General features: G+C 34.7%; 2 protein-coding genes across 2 annotated transcripts in view; both read left to right on the forward strand.

The window, feature by feature from the left end:
* The first annotated feature begins 1,896 nt into the window (after window positions 1-1,896).
* LOC149785663 (uncharacterized) overlaps window positions 1,897-24,180 on the forward strand; it is a 40,950-nt gene continuing 18,666 nt past the window's right edge. The window contains exons 1-3 of the mRNA XM_089979492.1: window positions 1,897-2,087; window positions 4,519-4,720; window positions 23,332-23,784. Coding sequence (XP_089835618.1) covers window positions 4,601-4,720; window positions 23,332-23,784 — 573 coding nt within the window. The 5' untranslated portion in view covers window positions 1,897-2,087; window positions 4,519-4,600. The remainder of the gene's footprint in view (window positions 2,088-4,518; window positions 4,721-23,331; window positions 23,785-24,180) is intronic.
* On the forward strand, window positions 13,682-18,804 carry LOC149785664 (uncharacterized). Its single transcript, XM_089931232.1, has 2 exons — window positions 13,682-14,478; window positions 16,310-18,804. The coding sequence occupies exons 1-2, from the start codon at window positions 14,418-14,420 to the stop codon at window positions 16,735-16,737; spliced, it is 489 nt and encodes a 162-aa protein (XP_089787358.1). The 5' UTR covers window positions 13,682-14,417; the 3' UTR covers window positions 16,738-18,804.

A 24,180-nucleotide genomic window follows, 5' to 3' on the forward strand; every position in this document is an offset into this window, starting at 1 on the left:
CTAAATCGCCGCCAAAGGAAAGGTATTCGAGAGTAATAAGTTGTTAGAGATAACGTCTGTTGAATACTCTGTGTCTATTTTTTGCACCAAGGTGCTCTAAAGCGCAGTCGTCGACGTAGGCCGATACATCAGCCCATCACCCGTAATGATATTGATTTTCAGGTGAGGGGCTGATATCACGTATTCATTAAAAGCTGCAATTATCTGCAATCAAATTAGCTGCAAGCATCGAAGTATATTTTATATACTTACCGGTATTTCTCGTGGCTGTGCAGCTACCGTCAGCTGAACGGTTCTTTTGGTGACATGTAGATTATATTTCCTGAGCAAATTATATGTTTGGTGACTTGTAAATCGACCTGAAATAGCATAACCATCTGTCCTTAGGCCATTTTGAAGTTCGCGCTTAATATGTATGTTACCAATTACCGGTATGTGTCTAAAGTGTACGCGGGTTAGTTTCGGAATGATTTTGCATGCAGCAAAGTTGCATATTTTAATGAACGGGTGACATCAGTCCCACAACATCGTTCATCAGTATCAACACAGATTTGTGGGGTTGAATTATCTGACTATCTTAGACGTTGTCGCCGAGCGACAAGGTTGCTGTGTACCGAAAGCGCAATCTTCGCCATCTAAATAACTGAAAAGAATGCCTTGTAACAAAAGCTCGAGACAAGGCTTTCACTGCTAAGTAAATCGCAGGTAGTGTTAGTGGCAAAGATTTTGAACCAGGCTGTGAAAATACTCTTTACGATGATGACGAGGTCTTTGTTAAAGTTCGAACAGAAGTACATAACACCGTTTTATTTGATAAATTATTTTAATCGAACCACGCTTTTGAAATTGTGTAATACCATACGAAAGTTTCAAATGCATAGTGTCCATTGATTTGTTCTTAACAAAGTCAAGACTATGAATTTTCGAGCGTGATAATAATAAATAATAATGAGGACTTTGTATAGCGCCTGATCTTTAGAAGCTCTAAGCGCTTTACAACATTAGACAACACCTATAAGATAAGAAACATAATAATATTATTACAAAAATAAACAACATGAAATTAAAAAAAACATTAAAAAATAAAAAACATGCTGAGAATATTTCAGGTAGGAAACATTATTAGGTCTTTAAGTTTGTTCTTGCAGTCGAAATAAGTGAGTTTTGAGAGCACTCTTGAATGGGATCACTGTGTCTTTGTGTCTAAGTTCAGTGGGCAATTCATTCCACGTTGCTGGGCCCTGGTATGCAAAAGAACTCTGTCATATATGACTTTGTTTTCACAGTGGGAATAATGAGTATACGATTGTCAGAAGAGGAGTGTAAGTATCTTGCTGGTGTGTACACATGGGTGAGGTCAGATAGGTATGTTGGACTAGAGTCCCACAGGGAAATGTAGCACAGAGAACAAATTTTGTGTTTGATTCTGGATCGAATGGATAGCCAGTGTAGGGTACAGAGCAGCGGGGATGTGTGCTCTGATCGTGGTACTCTCAGTATGATCCGAGCAGCTGTGTTTTGAACTTTTTGAAGTTTCTGGAGTAGATATTGAGATGAACCATACAGAACTGAGTTACAATAATCCAGTCTTGAAAGTACTAATGAACACACAAGTGTTTTAGTGGCATCAACTGAAAGATAGTTGCGAATATTTGATATGGTCCATCAGGTATGTTGCCACTTTAAACTTATTAGACGGTATATTCCTTTTGTCATTGTTGATACCGGCTTTAGTCTCTATTTCTTTTCTCATTCACTCATCATTTATTTCAGCCATTACAGAATGTATTAATTGTTTTCTTGATCTTTTATATATCCGCACCTTGACGAGAGTCTTATCAAACTCTTAATGGAACCCATCGGTGTCAGGGATTTGACAACTGATTATGACCTAAACCAGTCAAAAATTATGGCTGGAAGTTGTCGTTATACTAAAAAATTAATAACTTTTACACAAAACGAACGAGTAACACAGATTCTTTTCATGTTGTATAAATATTTAGTACGTCTTTATTTGTATTGATCGTTTTTAAGCATATCACGCCGGCTACATTACGAGTGTCGTAGCCATTGTTGCTGGCTTCATGGTAAGTAACGTATTTTCGAGGCTTATAATAATCCATACTGTATCATCTTCATATTGAGTTTGGGTTGACATTATTATATATGATCTTATTACACCGCGCAAGAGACAGCATATTAAAATTTAGAGATTTTCCGTCCATCTTCTAAAAAAAAGCTTCAGGTTGACTAAATGACTACGTGGCTGTCGAGCCCCCTGGTGGTAGTGTAGTCTGACAAAGTTTATTTCGAGTTAGGAGTTGGAATTGCATTACATAATAAAAAACATTAATTCGTTGAGATACTGTAAACAGTAACTCCCAAATATCACCACCTATACCGATATACTTCAACAATCAGACCTACTTAGAATTGTAAAAGACTTGTTTTTCAAATAAATAAATGTGCTTCAAAGCTAACATGGCATACCAATTTATAATTATATAATAAAACAGGAAAATCATTTTGCACGAGAAGTTTCGACTCTCTATACAACTACATGCAGTGTTTTAAAATACATTAGCATAAAAGCTACCCAGTACACTTTTAAGATAGTCCCTTGTCACTCAATTTATAATTTCTGTTTAAAAATTTAATGCAGAAAAGTCAGTTTACACGAATAAAATATACCCTGGACTTGCATGCAGTGTTACAATACACTAGTTAAAATTATGGCTGGCCATTATATCCGTATGATACCATTTACATGCATACCGATTTTTAGTCCAAGTTTCGTCTGACCCTTGTCACCCCTTTTTTTATATTTGGATATTTATGTTGGGGTGTAGGGTCAGAGTCCATTCCTTATCGAAAAGTTGGAATTCACTGACACCATTTGGTGTCGGCATGGAGTAGCCACTTACTAGTCAGCCCAGCAAACTTGAATGACTTTTCATCAAGATGTACCTGCATAAAATCAGATTTTATGACACTATTATTCATTTCAAAAGGTACTACTCACCATGGGCAAAAGTGAGTCACTGACCTACTTTTTAAGCTTTTCACACTTTTCAAGGTTTTTAGCAGAAGACCACATGAGCTTATGGTATGTCCTTGCATCTTTTGTGTGTCATATGATGCAGATCTGCCATCAAATATGGCCAACATTATTAAACCAGACAAAATGCTTTAGTGACTTCTTCTCAAAAACTATTGAATAGAATTGAACCCACTGCTCCAGTCGCATAGTGGTAAGAGTGTCTGCCTCGGATGCGGAAGGTCGTGGGTTCGATCCCCGGCCAAGTCATACCAGAGACTTACAAAAATGGTACTAACAGCTGCCTTGCTTGGCACTGAGCATTAAGAGGTTAGTGTTAGGACTGGTCAGCCTGGTGTCAAGATAATGTGACTGGGTGGGACATCATGCTACATGTCTGTGGCATGATGCCCCAGTGCTAGACATTACTATAAACTGCCACACTGCAGACATCATAGTGATATGACTGGAAAATTGTTCAAGCTACATAAAAAATCCAAATCACACACACACACACAGAGAATTGAACCCAAAATGACAGAAATTCTGGCATGAAGACCTGTAAAATTTTATTCAAAATGTGCTGATTCGTCATCAGACCTAGTACTAAAAACATAAACCTTGAAATGACATCTCCAAAAACATCACACTGGAATTTGATCAGATCCACTATCAAACATGGTTATAGTTAAAAGGACTGAGAAACCATTAAACAACTTTTCAAGAACAGCTGGGCAGAATTTGACCAAATTTGGCATACATGGCTGTCAGATTTGTACAACTGGTATTGATCTGCCATAACAAAATATGACCACCAATACTAAAAACAGAAAAGCCTTGAAATGACTTCTCCAAAACTGTTCCATAGAATATTACCAATCTTGACTGAAAGCATTGTGGCATGTAGGTCTTTGAAGTCTATACACGCGATGATGATCTGTCATCTGACATGGCCACTGTTAGTAAAAGTAGAGAAAACATTTAAACAGCTTCTTTTCAAATCCACACAACTGAATTTAGCCAATTTTGAGAGAGATCTACGTGGCACAGAGAGCATTCACATTTGTACCAATGATGCCAGTCTACCATTAAATGTAGAAAACAACATAAACTTGATCTAAAGATGAAACTGCTGAAAGTGTCCTAACATAGAGGACTTTCAGTACTAAAATGATGCAGATCTTCCTTCAGATATGGATGAAGATGCAAAAACTAGAGAAACCATGGATGAATTTTTTTGTGAAGCATGCAGTCAGCAGCATTGGAAAAATATTAACAGACAACATCCTGCTGATAATTTTTTTTTTGCCAATTGCTCATGCATGCATTTAGCTATGATGCAAGTGTCAGCCTGGTGACTCACTTGGAACTCTTGCTGGATTATGCCACTTCAAAGGATTCTGCAGAATTCTTGTCTTATATTTTTTAATTCAGCCATCCACATGTTTAGCATAAAAATTGTTTACATTCATATGTTGTAGATTAGAATCTTTGACTTGACTCCATCTGCTGCCATCAGTACCAGGTGGTGGGTGTGGTGTCAGGACATCCAATCACTTAGAGATGGAGAAGGTGTATGTCAACTCCAATCACTCCAGTCAGCTGCTGTTTCAGATGTCAGAGCTCTGGAGGTGTGACAAGTACTGTGATGCCATCCTTAAACTAAAGGACACAACATACAAGGTTTGTGATTTTTTATTCATCATGCTTTCATGGGTTCTATGTTCTTGTCATATGCATATTAGCATCTCCCCACTGTCAAGTTATGATGCTAAAAATTTTCAAAGTTAAACAAAATAGTGTAACAGTTTGCTTTTACAAATGAGAAAAAATCTTTTAAATTTTTGCCACACATGATTTTCTGTGGATTTCAAATGATTCTATGATTATTGTGCCAGAAAATCATTTTCTTGATTATTTTCTTTGGTGGAAAAATTCTGTATCAATACCGTAAAAATTGACAAACATATCAGATGACAAATAAGGAATATATACTATTAGCTTTTGCAGATTATTTACATGTATAGTTCTTCTATAAGAGAGTCACATCTGCCTCATTTATGTACAACAATATGTAATTCACAACCATCTCATTCATGTACAACAATATGTAATTCACAACCATCTCATTCATGTACAACAATATGTAATTCACAACCATCTCATTCATGTACACCAATCTGTAAATCACAACCATCCCATTCATGTACAACAGTATATAATTCACAACCATCTCATTATGTACAACAATATGTAATTCACATCCATCTCATCCATGTACAACAGTATGTAATTCACAACCATCTCATTCATGTACAACAATATGTAATTCACAACTATCTTATTCATGTACACCAATATGTAAATCACAACCATCTCATTCATGTACAACAAAATATAATTTACAACCATCTCATTCATGTACAACAGTATGTAATTCACAACCATCACATTATGTACAACAAAATGTAATTCACATCCATCTCATTCATGTACAACAGTATGTAATTCACAACCATCTCATCCATGTACAAGGGGCCCAGAGTGGCCGAGTGGTCTAAAGCGCTCTTCGTTACGGATCACTGCCATCACCTCTGTCTGCATGGGTTCGAGTCTCGGAATCAACCAATGTGGTTATGTGAGAAAGCTTGCCAGTAGCTTCTCGAGGTTCGGTGGTTCTTTCTGGGGATTTCCTGGGTTCTTCCTCCACCATTAATACTGGTCACCATGTATAGCCTATCGTGTGCTGAAAAATGGCGTTAAACCCTACAACAACAACAACATCATCATCCATGTACAACAGTATGTAATTCACATCCATCTCATCCATGTACAACAGTAGGTAACTCACATCCATCTCATTCATATACTACAGTATAATTTGCACCCATTTCATTCATGTACAACAGTATGTAATTCACATCCATTTCATTCATGTTCAACAATAATGTAATTTACACCCATTTCATTCATGTACAACAGCATATAATTCACATCCATTTCATTCATGTTCAACAATATGTAATTTACACCCATTTAATTCATGTACAACAGTATGTAATTCACGACTATCTCATTCATATACACCAATATGTAACTTACACCGATTTCATTCATGTACTGTAACAACAGTATGTAATTTACACCCATTTCATTCATGTACAATATGTAATTTACACCCATTTCATTCATGTACAACAGCGTATAATTCACATCCATTTCATTCATGTTCAGCAGTATGTAATTTACACCCATCTCATCCATGTACATCAGTATGTAATTCATGTTCAACAATATGTAATTTACACCCATTTCATTCATGTACAACAGTATGTAATTTACACCCATTTCATTCATGTACAACAGTATGTAATTCACAACCATCTCATTCATGTACACCAATATGTAATTTACACCCATTTCATTCCTGTACAACAGCATATAATTCACACCCATTTCATTCATGTACAACAGTATGTAATTCATGACCATCTCATTCATGTATATCAGTATGTAATTTACATCCATTTCATTCATGTACAGCAGTGTGTAATTTACACCCATTTCATTCATGTACAACAGTATGTAATTTACATCGATTTCATTCATGTACAACATCATACAATTCACATCCATTTCATTCATGTACATCAGTATGTAATTCACAACCATCTCATTCATGTACAACAATATGTAATTCACATACAGAAACTGCTGTGTGCATGTGTTCTGAGAATGACTATGCACATGTGCATACAGGAATAAATGTTACATACATCAAAATAAGTTAATATGAAATTCTTTTGTTGCACATGTTTATGAAGTTCACTCCATAAGTATATAAAAATTGATAATGATGAATCAGCCACTTTCATTTAGTCTCCTAGACTACCTACAATCAAATGAATTATAGACCAAGATACTCTGCTGTGAATGTAAAATCAATGCCCCCAGTTTGTTGAATATGTTATCAGATCGTTAATATGTTGCTATGTTGAGCAGATGAGTTTGTTGGCTGTTGTTTCATGTAATGTAGATTGCACAGCACAGGGATTTACTTAAAATAATTGTCATCTACAGGATTATATACATATGATAGTTCTAACATAGAGGTCATGACAGAAATAGGGGCCCCGAGTGGCCGAGTGGTCTAAAACGCTTTCCGTTACAGATCACTGCCAATCTCACCTCTGTCTGCATGGGTTCGAGTCTCGGATTCGGCTAATGTGGGTATGTGAGAAAGCTTGCCAGTAGCTTTTCGTGGATCGGTGGTTCTTTTCGGGGTTTTCCCGGGTTCTTCCTCCACCATTAATACCGGCCGCGATGTATAGCCTATTGTGTGCTGAAAAATGGCGCTAAACCCTACAACAACAACAATGACATGACTGAAATAAATTTGGAAACTACTGCCAGATCTCTTCATAGGATTTTAAAAATGAAAGTCAAGGGTCCCATTTCTTTAAAACAAAAGTGATTCTAGTATCTAAAAAGTTAGATGTTTAGGAACTGAGATTTATGAACTTGAAAGTGAAGGGTATGGATTCATGGACTTGAAACCACCAGGATGAGTAGGACATGTGTCTTGGAAGCATAGACTTGGAAATACCAAGATGAGTAGGACATGTGTCTTGGAAGCATGGACTTGGAAATACCAAGATGAATATGACATGTTTTGGAAGCATGGATTTGGAACTACCAAGATGAGTAGGACATGTGTCCTGGAAGCATGGACTTGGAACTACCAAGATGAGTAGGACGTGTGTCTTGGAAGCATGGACTTGGAACCACCAAGATGTGTATGACGTGTCTTGGAAGCATGGACTTGGAACCACCAAGATGAGTAGGACATGTGTCTTGGAAGCATGGACTTTTGCAGACCATATAAGAGGGGCTGGCACTCTGCCAATTGAAGAGAACTTCCAGGAATCCAAGACAAGTTTATTTTCCTGTCCTTAATTACACTGGTCAACAGTGAAATCATTACTGACTTGAAAAGGCCCTAATCTGTAGTATTTTGGTGTGCCGAACACGAATATAACCGTGAAAAATTTGTATTGGCTCTCGTTTTGAAGATATTCATATACCTCATTTTCTATGTTTCACTGTGTAAATTTCTCCAGTAGGACTGCAGCAACATCCGGAATAATGATGTAACATTGCATAATACCATCATGCTCACAGCATCCACAGTTGATTGCATCATTTTCTGATGCAATGCAATACTAATGCCATGCGGCTGCTGAAGTAAGTTGACGTCAGCAGTGTACTATACATGTGTAGGCCTATTATACTAATGCCAGGCGGCTGCTGAAGCTGACGTAAGCAGTGTACTATATAAAGCCCAATCAGATAGGTTCAGCATTTAAAATATTTTAGACGTTGTGCGAGACAGTTCAAGCTACTGTTACATAAAACTTATTATTTTATCCATTTACGTACAATAAAGAACAGTAATGCCTCGAAAGTGTGTTAATACCGCGGACAATTTTTGCTATATTTGTGGGGAAGTGACATTTGCCAACCAGAAGAAAAGTATCAATTCTCAAGTGAAGAAGGCATATCATCTTTACTTCGGATGCAAGGTTGGTGACCAAGACAAGCCTTGGGCTCCGCATATATGCTGTGCTACATGTACAACACAGCTTTCACAGTGGTTGAATTGCAAAAGGTCATCAATGCCGTTTGCAGTCCCAGTGGTGTGGAGAGAGCCAAGCAACCACCTAAATGACTGTTACTTCTGCTTGGTTCCTCCTCTTTCCGGCGGAATAACGAAGCGAAAGAAGTCGAGAATAGTCTACCCAAACATTCCGTCTGCATTGAGACCAGTTCCACATGGTGAGGGACTTCCTATTCCAGAACCTCCAGCAGAATATTCTCTTGATTCATCTGACGAAGACAAAGGTGAGTCGACCTGTTCTTCTCCTGGTCCATCAGCATGCAGTGATCCAGATTTTCACTGTGGTGCATCATCAACCCCACACAGAATAACACAGGAAGAACTAAATGACCTGATTCGTGATTTGGACTTATCAAAGAACAAGGCAGAATTGCTAGGATCAAGACTCCAACAATGGAATCTTCTAGAAGAAGATGTCACAATTACTGCATATCGAAAGCGCCACCAGCAATTGGAGCCTTTCTTCAGAAAGGAAAGTAATCTGATATTCTGTTCCGATATTGAGGGCCTCATGAATGCTTTAAAAATCACTCATGACCCACAAGAATGGAGACTATTTGTGGACTCTTCGAAACTGAGTCTCAAGGCTGTGCTTTTGCACAATGGAAACATTCTTCCATCTATTCCAGTAGCGTATGCTGTCCACATGAAAGAGACATACGATAACTTAAGGCAGCTACTGAATTCCATTGAGTATAACAAGTACAGCTGGCAACTCTGTGGTGATTTGAAGGTAGTTGCCCTTTTAATGGGACTGCAGCAAGGATATACAAAATACATGTGTTTCTTATGCCAGTGGGATAGCCGAGCAAGGGAAATGCACTACATGAGGAAGGAATGGACTCACAGGCAGAATGTAGCCATTGGAGAGAAGAATATCCAACACCCAGCTCTGGTTGAGGCTCAGAAAATCTTGCTACCACCCCTTCACATCAAACTAGGTTTGATGAAGAACTTCGTGAAAGCCATTGACCGGACTTTGCCAGCATTCCGATACCTGCATGAAAAATTCCCTCGACTCAGCAAAGCAAAGATTAAAGAGGGAGTTTTTGTGGGTCCTCAGATTCGAGAGCTTTTCAAAGATGACCGGTTCAACAACTTGCTGGAAGGTGACGCGAAACAAGCATGGAATGCTTTTCGCCTAGTTTCTACAAACTTCCTCGGAAATGTTAGGGCAGAAAACTATAAGGAACTAGTAGAAGACATGTTGATGAAGTATAAGAAACTTGGCTGCAATATGTCTCTAAAGATTCACTTCCTTCATTCCCATTTGGATTTCTTTCCTAGCAACTGTGGTATTGTTAGTGATGAACACGGCGAACGTTTTCATCAAGATATCGCAACAATGGAACAAAGATACCAGGGAAAATGGTCCACTACAATGCTGGCTGACTACTGCTGGACACTCCTCAGAGATGCTCCCGAACAGCTGTACAAGAGACAGGCGAAGAAATCTAAGATGTAGTCAATGACTTGATTTTTTATAGGTAGGCTATTACAGTTGACCTTTTACTATTGGAATGCATTTCGTTATGTAAACATTAATTTCTTGCAGATTACAAAAAAACTAGAGCCAATTTTGCAATTTGACTGTCATATTCGTGTTCAGCACATAAAAATTGATAAGAATTGACTAATTTTATTTCAGTAACATGACTTTTGTAAAAATTTGTTGTCCAGTGTTATTTTTAACTGGTGATTTTTAACTGGTGATTATTCAATCCATCACTGATGTTCTTGGGAAACTTAATCATACCTAATTGTGGGACAAAACCTTTCTTGCATGTCTAAATTAATGTACTCACATGATACCTGTGTGCATTACAACAGTTCATTGTCAGAGTCTTTGCCCTTGAACGAGATAATAGAAAATAATTGAAGTTGTCGAGAAGATACTGATATGCTAACCTTTTTAAAAAGCTGTAATTAATATTTTTCCCTCAAATGCATTACCCATGCCTTTACAAAAACCACTTGCTCGATGCACAGGGCAAACTCAGATTCAACTTAGGTAAGTTCAAGTTAGCCAGATACTTGCCCAAGGCAAGGTCAACAAATTTAAAGAGTGGTTGTGTTCTATTCGTAATGCCTCATGTTTGGGAAATCTAATAATCTGCAATCTCATCACAGTATGTATATCAGCATCTTTATTTAGCATTTCCTTTTGCTGTTTTTTTTTTCATAACTGTTCACTGTTTCTTGTCTCAATCAAACTCTATTTTAATTGATGTACTGTACAAGCCTATTATTTCCATTTTGCAGTCAATGTCAAGGTCAGTTTCTCATTTTATCTATTCATGATATTGTGAATATTTACTGTCACATACAAGTTTGGGCAAATGGGGAATTTATATTTTATCAGTGACATTGGAACCAAAATATCATTATGAATACAGGATTTGCTGATATTTGTGTCCTAATCTATCCACTTACATTTTGTGTACTTCAGTATGTGCCAAGCTTGATGATTCTAAAGTCAATATAGAATTGTCTAAGACTGTTTAAATGCATGTACCTGATGTCAGGGTGACTTCACTAGCTGATCTAGTGATGAATTGCTAATGCTATAAATTGTGAGTTACTTGGACAAGTATGTTTGAAAATAAAAGGATTTTTGTTCTGTTTATTTAATTTGCATTGCTTATTGGCTATTTTCAATGGTTATATATTGTATATAAATGTATTGTATAATTGACCTTAGTCCAGAATCAAGTTAATGGTCTGACTAGTGACATTTATTTTTTAAACAAGTTAATACATAGCTAATATTTCTCTATGATTATAGATTAAATAGTCAGATCATTATTAATTGTGCATTTTCAGTTAAAGATATTGTCTTGATTCTTGACATTAGAAAGTTCCAGAAAAGTAATTTTCCATTAAGTGACAGAGTATTTCCAGAAAATGGTAATTGTGTCCTAGGTCAAGTGGAGGGGTATATAAACTCGTATGCCTTACGATTATTCGTTTGAAGCAGAATTAGCCTTATTATTGTGTTCAGTTTTTAAATTGGGTGGATTTATTTATTGAAATTATTTACTGGAATTACAAAGTGCTCATTAATACTTCTTAAATTAAATCATTAATTTGGAATTATAATGAATTCAGTCAAGGACATTTTGGATTATATTGTTATGATATGTCCAAAGACTGTTAACACATTGACACATTCCAGGCCATTGGCACATTAACACATTCAAGACTACAGGCACATCAACACAATAATGTTGAAATATATTTGGAACACTGCTGGAATTCAATTGGAACTCGATACATTTTTACTTGTGATAGAACTTTTAGAAGTATTTGGGATTTATTTCACAATACTGTATATTCTTTTCAAATGTTCACTTTGTATTCTAGGGAACTTAATTATTTGTTGAATTTTACAAAACTTGATCTAAGCTCTTTTCTGTTTACTTTGTTTTAGAGCATAGAGTCATAACATCTTATTGTTGATGATGAGCGACTTGGATTTCTTTAAAATGATAAATCTACCGATAATTTAGCACTCTCAGGCATGTTTTTTTAAATCTATTTTTCAATTAATGATGGAGACAAATAAATATCATTTTCCAGATAATTACATCAATAAAACAAGTACGTGTATTCTCAAATTCTTTCAGAATTCCTTGTCACTGATAATTGTTTTGATGATTGTCATTTATTTGAAGGTGACCAGTTGATAATGTAAATAAATAAAATAAGTATTTTTAACTCATTTAGTTGTATGTATCATTACAAAAGTACGACATTCATTATCATTGATGTAATTGAAGAGATGAGTCTGGCAGAAAATGTATAGGCATAGAAAAGAAAACTTAATGAAGTTTCCACAAGCAAATATATTGAACCAGTTTCCAAGAATTATAGCCATTTAATTTTTTGGTTCAAGGTTTTTTATAGATACATCTAACTCTCTTACTGTCTCAAAACTCTTGCTATTTCCAAAACCTTTATCTGTTTATCCATGTATCTATCTGTGTATATTGTTATGTATATTTGATTTAATTATATCTGATTTAATATATATTTATTTCAGTTTAATTGTTTGTCAGTTTTATTTTTTATATTTTTCATTACATGATATTTTAATGTAAATTTATTCACTAGAGATGATATTTTTTTAGAAAATAGTTTGACCTTGATTGTTAGTTTATAAACACCTGGTGTTGATCTAAATCCTGACCTTGTTTCAGAATTTGTAGCAACCTTCGTAAACAAGTTCAATTTTATATTAAAATGATTGGTTGTTTCCAAGGTCATGATGGGACCTTGTCTTTAAGATATAAACAATTTTTTTAATTATTTCTTAGAGTAAAAATGATTGGTTTTTGTCAGGGCCACACTGGGTAAACATGAGCTGTAACAAGTACTTGCTTCTATAACCCTCCTGAAGATGATCATGTGACCCTTGTTTACGTTTTAGAAAGCCCATATAACCCATGTTTTAGAGAATTAATCAGTAGAAATTAGGCTGTTAAATTGTTAGTTGTATGTTGTGCTGTTTGGAGTTATTTCAAATTGCTTAGATTCAGAAGGATTAATTCTGTTATTTTTCTGGAAATATGTGTGCTCATGTAATATTGAGGAGCAAGAGCAGTTTTTTTATAAAAATTTATTCAGTTATCAGAAACTGGAGTGATAATTCTTGTTTCTACAAGGAACTGTAGACTTCAGCACTACAGATTGAAGCATACGTCATCGTCTTCCATCTGATTCTTGTTTGGGATTCGAACGTGAAATCAGTTGAACATTTTGTTATTAAGACTACTAAAATTTTATTCTTGGATTATTTTTGGCTTTGATTCTTGAAACCATAAATTCTTATTTTTTCTTCTTTCATTTTTACATTATTTTTCCAGGGAAATACAAATTTGTTATATTTTTCAAAGCATGTTGTTTTCACTCTTTCTTGTGTTACTGTTTATTTGAGCCTAAACAACTGACATAAGAATATGTCCATCTTTACTTTTTTAAATATATATATGCATTTGAATCTGGGGGCCAACTGGTCAAAAGAGCTCACTTTACAGATCTCTCACATCTCACTTCAGTCCATGCAGGTTCAAGTCTCTACTTGACTTGAGTATGTGAGAGAGTGTTCTCCCCAGGGCCTTTTACTGTCACAGTCCTGCTATGCAGTCTTAAAGCCAGTGTTGCTTTAGAACCTGCTTCTATACTATGCACTTATATGCCTATGCATTTATTTCCCATGATCCTTATACAGTTAATTTGTTAAATAAGCATCATGTAACCTAATTCAAAGCCCTGTTACTCATATCACATCTGTTTGTACATTTTGTTGGTGTTTAATTAAGATTGTTCAGGATAGTTTGTCATTTACTTAGCTTTATCTTTTATACCTGACTTATCCAACCATGTATGCATGAACATTGATGCAGGGTTCATCTTTATGCTGATATAGTCATGTGATTGGTCAGGGATAATGGGAATCTACTGTTAGTGTGTGAGTTCTATATGTTTCAGTTGTTTCTACTTATCAGCTAAAGAAGTTATACATGTTACATTTTAAGTTAAGCAATTTCAAATGTAAAATGGACACACCACCTTTTTTTTTAAAAAAAATGTAAAATTAACCAGGGCCCAGCTAGCCCCATGTTGACCTGGCTGTGAAGATCAGATTGGTGATTTTGATTCAGATAGTGGAACTTCCCAAATCAAGAGCTTAAGAAAGAAAGGATGGGGTTCAACACTGAATGGAAGACTTTGTATCCTTGGAAGGAAATTGCTGGATCTGATGGTAAGTTTTCCATATTTCTAAATTTTGGCTTAGATCTACTTAGCTACCAAGAGGTTATATGCAGATGGGGGTGTACAATTCCATTGGCACTATCGTTTTTATTGTAGTAGTTGTAGTTGTGATTTTTGTCTCTCCTGTTAAGTTCCAGAAAACGCGATGCATGAGTTGCTGTTGTATTTACTTTGTATTATCAGTGGAAGAGATTTTATAATTTGAATGTTAAACCACAACTGAAGTGGGTGGTGCTGGATTAATTTCTCATTTCTGTCTTTTCAAATAAGAAAAATGAGCAGTTTTTTCGTCCAGTTTTACCTCTTTTGAAAACGTTTAACTAAAAAGTGTTGGATTAATCCTTCATTTCTATTTGAAATATTTCTCCATGATGATTTAGGTTGTGGTATTTTATATTGCTGCATTATTTGAGTCATCTTTTTATTTGTCAGAATTGCAGAAAAAAACCCAAAATACCTCAATCATTAAATTATATTCCACAGGCTTCATTATTGCCACAGATGAACATAAAACCATGTTATGTCTTTGACGGTTAAAAAAAATATAACTTGAATAGTCTCAGCTATAGCAGGGTTCTCAACAGAATTTCAGGCAGGTCCTGGACTCTTCACTCTTGGGAATTCAGGAGTCCCCAGCTTATTTTTTTAGTTTTTGGCATAAATTTTGGAGTCCTTCACTTTAAAAAAGATAGGAATATGAAAAAGTACATGATCATTATTTTAATACATATGTGGATAAAATTTTCACCCATTGATAATATTTCATGAAAAAGAAAATATTTTTCAGTATATAGAATGTTAAATTTAAAAATTATATGTCAGTTTCTAATTTTTTTACTCTTACAACAACACTAAAAAAAACCAAATAAACAATTAAATCATAAACAGTTAGTTTCAATCCCAGAAAATGATCATTTAGAATGCTGTGCTGTTTCTTCTGCAAGTAAAATAACATCTCTGTTTGCACCAAAGAAACATTAGTTAACACCTGGTGTTACACTGTATACCATATATAACATAAATTACCATCATTAAATGAAACAAAGAATTAATGAAAAATTAAATCAAGCAGCATGACTGCAAATGACTCATTCACAATAATATAGTAAACAGTGTTCAATACCTTAAGACTTTACCATAAGGAATTAAGATGGGATATAACATGGGCTCAATAAAAAAGATTAATTTATCTTGGTACATGTACATAAATAAATTGAGACTGCATATGTGAACTACTGTCAAGATAAATTCACCCAAGCTTTAGGTACTGATACCAGTCAGAAGAAATTTTCTCATATTTCCTTTTGCCTTTTGTTGGCATTAGTGTCATCAACAATTTAATTTAATAACCATTACACAAAATAGGGCATTGTTTATTTGCTGAATAATCATAGGTGTTTACATACACACTCAAATAACATTGGTTTCTTTGAAGCACATCAGAGTAACCTTCAGAGGTGCAGTTCTTTTCCACAAGATAATTGCAATAATATGGACTAACTGTTAATTAGTCACACTGGCTTTCTTAGCTGTTTTACCGTACTTAAGTCTTACTTTTAGCTATTCTGCAAATTGGCCATGGCAGGCCAAAATATAAAAAGGGGGAATGTCCCAGGGAAGAATGAGGCATGTCACACGGATGTGTTACAAGGAGAAAGGATGTTTCCTTTGAGAAATGTATATATATTTGACCCAGAAGTTCAGGTCGCTGTGAGCCCTGCACATACTTACAGATTATTTAGTAAAAGTCATGACCTTGAATCTTTTTTAAAAATCTTTTTGATCATCCAATAATAAATTGTATGTTCCGTTTTTTTCAGACTGTGTAAGGTCATTTACTATGATGTACAGAGACAGGAGTCTGTTAAGGAACAGGCTGAGTCAAAGGGTGCTGAATTGCCTAATGGCAATTAGTACAGAAGGACTTTTGATGTACAGAGTCAGGAGTCTGTTAAGGAACAGACTGAGTCAAAGGGTGCTGAATTACCTAATGGCAATTAGTACAGAAGGACTTTTGATGTACAGAGACAGGAGTCTGTTAAGGAACAGGCTGAGTCAAAGGGTGCTGAATTACCTAATGGCAATTAGTACAGAAGGACTTTTGATGTACAGATACAGGATTCTGTTAAGGAACAGGCCGAGTCAGAGGGTGCTGAATTACCTAATGGCAATTACTACAGAAGGACTTTGCTTGAGATACTTTATTTTTAATATGGCAGTCAAAATATATGGGCTAGAGAAGAAATGAAGGAATTCATTTATTCAAGTTCTAATACAAATAAGTTTGACATTAAATAATGTTATTACTTGGGGAATAACTATGTACATGTATATACTTTATTTATATTTTATTGATATTGATATTCTTTCACTTTTAAAAACATTTTATGCTACCATGCGCCTGCCCTAATGCTGTAAAAAAAAAATTCTGGGGAGATCACTGATGTGAGAAAGCTTGCCATGCGCTTCCAGTGGGTTGATGATTCTCCATCAAGTTTGGCTACCATTGGTAAAACTTTAAAAATGTTGATGCAACTTTATTTAAAAATAATTGCCAAAGAGAATTATTGCCAGCTTCGATACAAAGTTAGAGAAATGATGCAGGTGTGCCACTGAATATGGATGAAGATTAAAAAGCTAGAGAAAACTTAAAACAATTGTTTTCATAACATGTAATTAACAGTATTGAAAATTTTTTATATAGAAATCCTCCTCCTTTTTTTTGGAGTAAAGAATGAGAAGTAATCTGTAATAAAGACTATTTCAGACATCAGGTTGGGGTTATCCAAAGTTCTTTCCTTTGCATGTCAAAAACATTTAAACAGATGAAAAAGTATTTTGCAATGCAGATGCTTAAGTTTTAGTAAAACAAGTTATAAATAAAGAACAAAATCATGTGCATTATGGATTGTGATGAATAGTTAATAATTTAAACCAAGTAATATGAAATTAATGGCAGCATTTAACAACACTGAATTGATAATAATTTGATAATATAATTACATTTTACTTGACTGGTATTTACCAGTACTTAACATGCTGGGCTTCTGTGCATTAGTACCAGGTTTGATTCTCAAGACTGGGCCAGGTCAGCTGCCATGGTGTGTCCTTAAGCAAGAAACTATTGTCATTGCACAATAAAACTATTCAAAGGCAAAACACCTTAAAGTGCGTTTAACCCACAACAAACCAAGAATATTGTTGATCATCTGTGATGCACACCCAATAAATTTTATACTTGGGCAGAATGCTGTGCAGGAATGTGCTAATGATGTAGAAAAATCTCTAGACAGAAGACCTAAAAGCATCTCTGTTGCACACCAGTAAATGTGTCATAGTTTCAGAGTCTCTCTGCAGTTACTTATTTGCAATAAAGGGGATTTATGAACAGTTTTCTTGTGAAAATTAAGTCTTGGTTTATAATGCTTTTGTGCATGGAATTATTGTTAAAACCCAAGTCCTGAAAATTTTGAAGCAAGCTTGAGAAGTTGGGTTAAATAGAGTCTGAAATTTGCCAGTAATGTATGTCATAATTAAAGCACCAGAAACATTTTTTGTTTGTATGTTATCACATGTATTGTGCATTAATTTAGGCATTTCTTACATTCAGTGTTATTACATCCAAATTAAGTTAAATGTATATTTTGTATTTTTTAACTTTTATAAAATAAAGAAAATACAATAACCCATTATGCTTTCCACCTCAGACACTTGCAGATTTGTAAAATACTTAGTAAAAAGAAATGCATGACCTTATAAACAAAATCTAGAGAAATTTGATTATCAATACAAGCAGATCAGTTGTTTGTGCTAGAATGTGCAACCTTCAGGTCATGTGTTTAGTGCCTTAACCATTGAGCCACTGGAGCTCCCTTAGGTGCAGATGTCAGTGGTTGCCAAGTTATGACTTCAGGGACAGGGTCTCAGGAATGGTAAGGACAGACCCAGGAGTCCATGTTGACTGTACAGATTAACTTCTTTTATAATGCCAAATAAATGAATATACGTTAAGGACATAAGCAGTTACTAAGTTATAAGTTAGGGCCAAGCACCCAGGGGTTTGGAGAGATCCAAAAAACAATGTTGCTTGCATATATGATTTGTCTTTTTTATGCAGAGAAAGTGGTTCTATATACTGTAATGTCATTTATATTTGTGGGTCTCAAATTCCATGCTTTCAAATAAAGAGATATTTTTGTGGGTATTTAAATGTGTGGTTTTGTCTCTTAAATTATGCATATTTGTAGTTATTTAATTTCATTGATTAATCTCAAAAGATACTTCAGATAAAAAATGCAAAAAAAACAAAAATGGGGACAAAATACAACAGCTGCTTTAATGGTTAAAATGATTATACCACCTGTATGAACACAAATAATACACCTCTCAAGATAAAGCACTTACACTCAACATCAAAAGGGAGCTAATGCAGCCAATGAAACTAAGATGTTAATTGGTTACTAAGGTACTTGTGTATGATCGCTTCCTTAAAACACTTTCCATAAAGTTGCATCATCAGTTATTTTCTTATGACTGGTGAAAAAGGGTTTAGATCCATGTTGGCTTGGATAATATCATCATTCCACATGTAAACCAAACACATAACCAGCTGTCACAATCCATCTGACAAGCAGTGTTACTATTTGATGTGTTCAGAGTCTGAAGATGCTGACTAGATTGGAATTGAGAGGAATCACACCCCCACCCCACCCCACCCCTGCATGGGCCTGCCACATGTACAAATGCACTTCAGCCACTGGACTTTACTTTTTAAAAAAATTATATATATACAGTATATATATATATATATATATATATATATATATATATATATATACACACACAAACACACCTATACATACATACATACATACATGCATACATTACATACATACATACATACATACATACATACATACATACATGTATTCATACATACACACATTGCAAGCTTTATTTCTAAATAATCTCAGACCCACCTGGGCCTCTTGTTTTAAATGCCAGTATGACCATCCATTCAGGAGAATTTAACTCTTATGAGATTTTTCAAATATAGATAGGTCACATTGGCATCATTTCAGTTAGGACCAGCTACCAACAAGTGTTTTAGTGAAAATCCTGTGTCTATACAACCATCCTTTCAAGAGGAGTTTTGATAAGATTTTCAAGATGGCTGCCATTGATTACCACCATATTTATATAGAACCAGCAAGATTTGAGTGAAAAGCCCATATATATATATATATATATATATATATATATATATATATATGACCATCCATCTTAATTGGTAAAAGTATAATCTAATAACATAAAAATAAGTTTACTAATTCTTTAAAAATGAAATTGAATTTGTAATTAATTATCAATATAATATGATTAATTATTTATAAAGTACTTGATAGTAACCATTATGCACACCATATTTTTTTATTATATTTTTATTAAATAATTTGAGTTCTGATAACCACTTTAACAGCTATAAAGATTATACTGGTATATATGTTGTATACATTTATCTTTGTAATTTTTTTTTTTTTTATTTTTTTTATTTTTTTAATTTATTTTCTTTACTTCTAATAAGCGTGTATTATACATAATACAAATATTACTAAAACTGTTTATCTCTATTTGTTAATAAATTGTATATATATATATATATATATATATATATATATATATATATATATATATATATGTGTGTGTGTGTGTGTGTGTGTGACCATCTGGCCATGAGAATTAGCTTTTAATAAGATTTTCAAGATGGCTACCTTGACAGCCATACTTTAGGCAATCTGCACCCTGTTCATTTAGGAACAGCAACATATCCTATGAAGTTTTTGAGTGAAAACCCTGTGTTGTTATAGCTATCATTTCAGGAGAAATAGTGATAATATTTTCAAGATGGCCACCATGGCCATAAAGCTAAAGGTCTGAAAACACATTTTCATTAAAAACAGACTAGACATCATATGATGTTCTTTGGTTAAAAAAAAACAACATGCAAGATATGACCATCAATTCAAGAGTGGCAGTACAGACATTTTCAAGTTAGCTGACATGGTGGCCATACTCGATATGAGATTGGTGGAATTTTGATTTAGGACCAAAGAGACATCATAAGGAAACTTGTAATGACATATCACATCAGGAAAGCCATCCATTCAGGAGGAATAATGATAACAGGATTTTTAAGACAGCAATCATGGTGAATGCTAGATTGGTATCATTTTCATTTAGGACCAGCTAGGCATAAAAGTCTTTTAATGAAAACTCCATGTTGGTTACACTATCTATTCAGGAGTAGTAACTACTAAGTAGTAAATACAAAAAATTATTGGCTATTTGTTGGGGTATATATTCTACGTCAGAAGTTGAGTTAGTGAAATAGCCATGCAGAGTCAGCAGTTTTCTGTGAAAATCACATTTGAAGTAGAGTAAGAAACCAGCCATGTTCCAGGTGTACTCTCAAACCCAAATCATTCCCATCATTTGGATGTATAAATAAACTGTGTATATCCATGGTGAGTTGTAATGAACTACGGTTGCCTTCAAGTTCATTACAACTTGCCATGTGTATACGCATTTCTTTTTTATACAGAGGATTACCAGTGTGGGAAATCACGGGAGTATCTTTACTATAAATTTTCAGCCACGAGCAGAAATGTGAAACTCGGGAGTTGACTTTAAGACAAATTTCAACATTTGCACAGTTACATTTCTTTTTTTATATTATATCATGTACAAGAATGATTTTCTGAATAGAATGTTACATCTGTATTGTTAATCTGTTTAAAAGTAACATATTGTCAGAAATGGTTGTATGAAGTTTTATATTTCTTTGTTTTTTCATAGCATTTGTTGCAGTCTTGAAAAAATGCAATGTAAATTAAATTTTGAAACTAGCACCATTTTAATGCAGTGGAGTGGATGAAGCCTTGTGCTGTACTTTCATAATCATTAACAATGTTCTGTGGAAATAATGCATGCCAGTTATTGAGGTCTGTTTAGATGTTTGTTATTTAACTTTTTGGTTATACATCCAGAATGAAATCATGTACTGATAATGCCCATTTGGTCATTAGAATAATTTTTCTCTGGGTTTTTGGAGCACTGGTGAAAGTGAGGATGGCACAGGGCAAAATTGCTTGCTTTACATCTCTAACAGTGTTGAGAAAGTTAAGATATATTTGCATTTCTTTCATCTACTGGGACTGGCATTAATTTGTATCACTTAGGAAAACCAAGTGGTGTTTGACGCAGAGAGTGAATGAAAATCACTGCTTCTATGCTCTGGGAAAAGTACTTGAATTAGCATAAAGTATACTAATTATGTGCCCTTGTATAGAAATGAATTGTCACAGTCAGTAGGCATTATTATTTTCTGAAAGTGCATTATGAAAATTTACAGTATCAAAATACTAACAAAGAGTTGCTGGATAATTTTTTATATATATAATCTACTTCAGAAGTTCAGGAAATGAAAATAGCCATGCATGGTTTGCAGTTTTCTCTGTTTTTGTATATTAGAAGTTAGGCTTAGCTCTCTACTCTCAAATCCAAATCATTCAGATGACAAAATAAAGATCATTGTAGTTCTTTAAACCTCTCATAGGATATAGCCATTTCTGTTTTCATGCCATGAATTATCAGTGGAGAATCAGGAGGATTATTTTCTTTACATTTTCAGACCTGTGTAACTATGCAGAACCTTGAAGTAGCAATAGAAAACTTATCAAGATGCCACAATGACAGCCATGATGATAATTGGCACCATTTTTTTTTAGGACCAACTAGATATCAGAAGTTTTTTAGTGAACACCCCATGTTGATATAACCATCCAATCAGAATTAGTAACTATAGCAAGATTGTGCAGATGGCTGCCATGGAAGGCATATTGGCTGTCTGAGGGGCACTATTTTTTTTATAGCACTAACTCGATTTTTGGGATGAATGTGTGTATAAAGTGTCATGGCAGGTCTCTTAGTAATTTAGAGGAGTAATAGCAATAACAAACTTATTCTAATAAATGAAGGACAGACAACAGACCATCATATACCATATATGCTTGCTTATAAGTTGAGTCAAACTGCAAACAACAATGATCCTGATCTGCCATTGCATAATGCACCTGCAGATTAGGGTCTGTGTTGTTTGTTCTACTGATTACTCCTAGCACACTTTACAGAACCAGATCTGCCAATGCATTATGCAACTGCAGATCTGGGTTTGTGCAGTTTGCAGTTGAACTTGACTCTTAAGCAAGTTTATACAGTAAGCTCTTCTGGTCTGTTATCATTAGAGCTAAAAATGGGAATGATTCAAGGTGTCTGATCAGTTGTTAAATTTGACTTACTATCAAGATTCTGCTCATGATTAGGAATTAACAATGCAAGTAAATGCACTGGACCTTAACTTGCTGCTAATGAATAGTGTTGCAAATTATACATATTACATAACAAATGACACATATTGCACCACTGTCTACCATACATTTGATTTTCAAACCACTGTATGCCCTAATTTATCCATGTACCCATGGTTTTGACCATTAGGGATGCATGTACTCGCAACTAAATAAGTGAATCTGAATGTTGGCATTAGAAATATAATTGGTTGACTAAATTTATAACATTTAAGCACATACTGTCACAGGTTTAATCATCTATGTGAACCACAGTATTATTGGAACTTAAAGGAGTAGAATTGAAATTGTTATATAATACTTAACAATTGACTTGCTGCTACAGTACAGTGTCAGAGAGAATAACTATTAACGTTGCATGTTTGGGGATTTTTTGAGAATTCAAACCCTTGGAATTTTTTTCTTTTATATTACAGCTTCACAAACTGGTGTTGATTGCTGCCTGCCCCAATATCTTAAATATGTTGGAGTACAGAGAGGAAGGGAGAAATATCCAGATTTTTCTTCCGCTGGAACTAGATCAAGTGGCTGTGGGACAAATTCTTGATTACCTCTATGCTGGGGCTGTGCAGCTAAGGGCTGATAATATTGATGAGGTGGAAAAACTTGCGGACTATTTGAAAATTGGCTCCCTTATTCAGTATTGTGAGGACTTCAGGTCATTACTAAATCCCTATGGCACTAACGAAGATGACCAGCCTTCAGATTCTGGGTCCTGCACCAATGAGAAGGACAAAGGAAATTGTCAGACCTTCCCAAGGGATGTTGACAAGAAATTGAGCTCATCCTCTTCAAGATCTGCTTGTTCCAAAGAAGATGGAATGGAAGTTGATGAATCAAGTGAAGAAAATGTTCTATTTAAAACAAAGGTCACTACATATATCACTGTTTGATCTTGCTTCATCTGCTGCAATGTACTAAAGAGCTTATATGATTTTTATCTAAAAATTGTTTATAAGGGGGGGGAGAAACAATAGTTGAGCTTTACCCATTGAGGAAATATGGTATACATTGAAGGGGACAGTTGCTATTGGTATTTAATTTCATATATGTTTTGCTTCTTGGTATTTATACACAGCTGTGTGTAACATCTCAAGTGAATTGAAAGTATTAAATCTATTTTGTTAAGGAAAAATTAATGACTGTGTTCACACAATTTTGATAAGTACTTGATTCTGGTGGTGCTTGTATTTTAAATTGGCTCCTTAAAATACTGGAAATGTGCTTGAATGTGAGGTTGGCTCTTTAAAGTATGGTAAAAGTGC

This window comes from Sinohyriopsis cumingii, chromosome 13 (assembly GCF_028554795.1).
Source record: "Sinohyriopsis cumingii isolate HCF-2022 chromosome 13, ASM2855479v2, whole genome shotgun sequence".
Taxonomy (NCBI): domain Eukaryota; kingdom Metazoa; phylum Mollusca; class Bivalvia; order Unionida; family Unionidae; genus Sinohyriopsis; species Sinohyriopsis cumingii.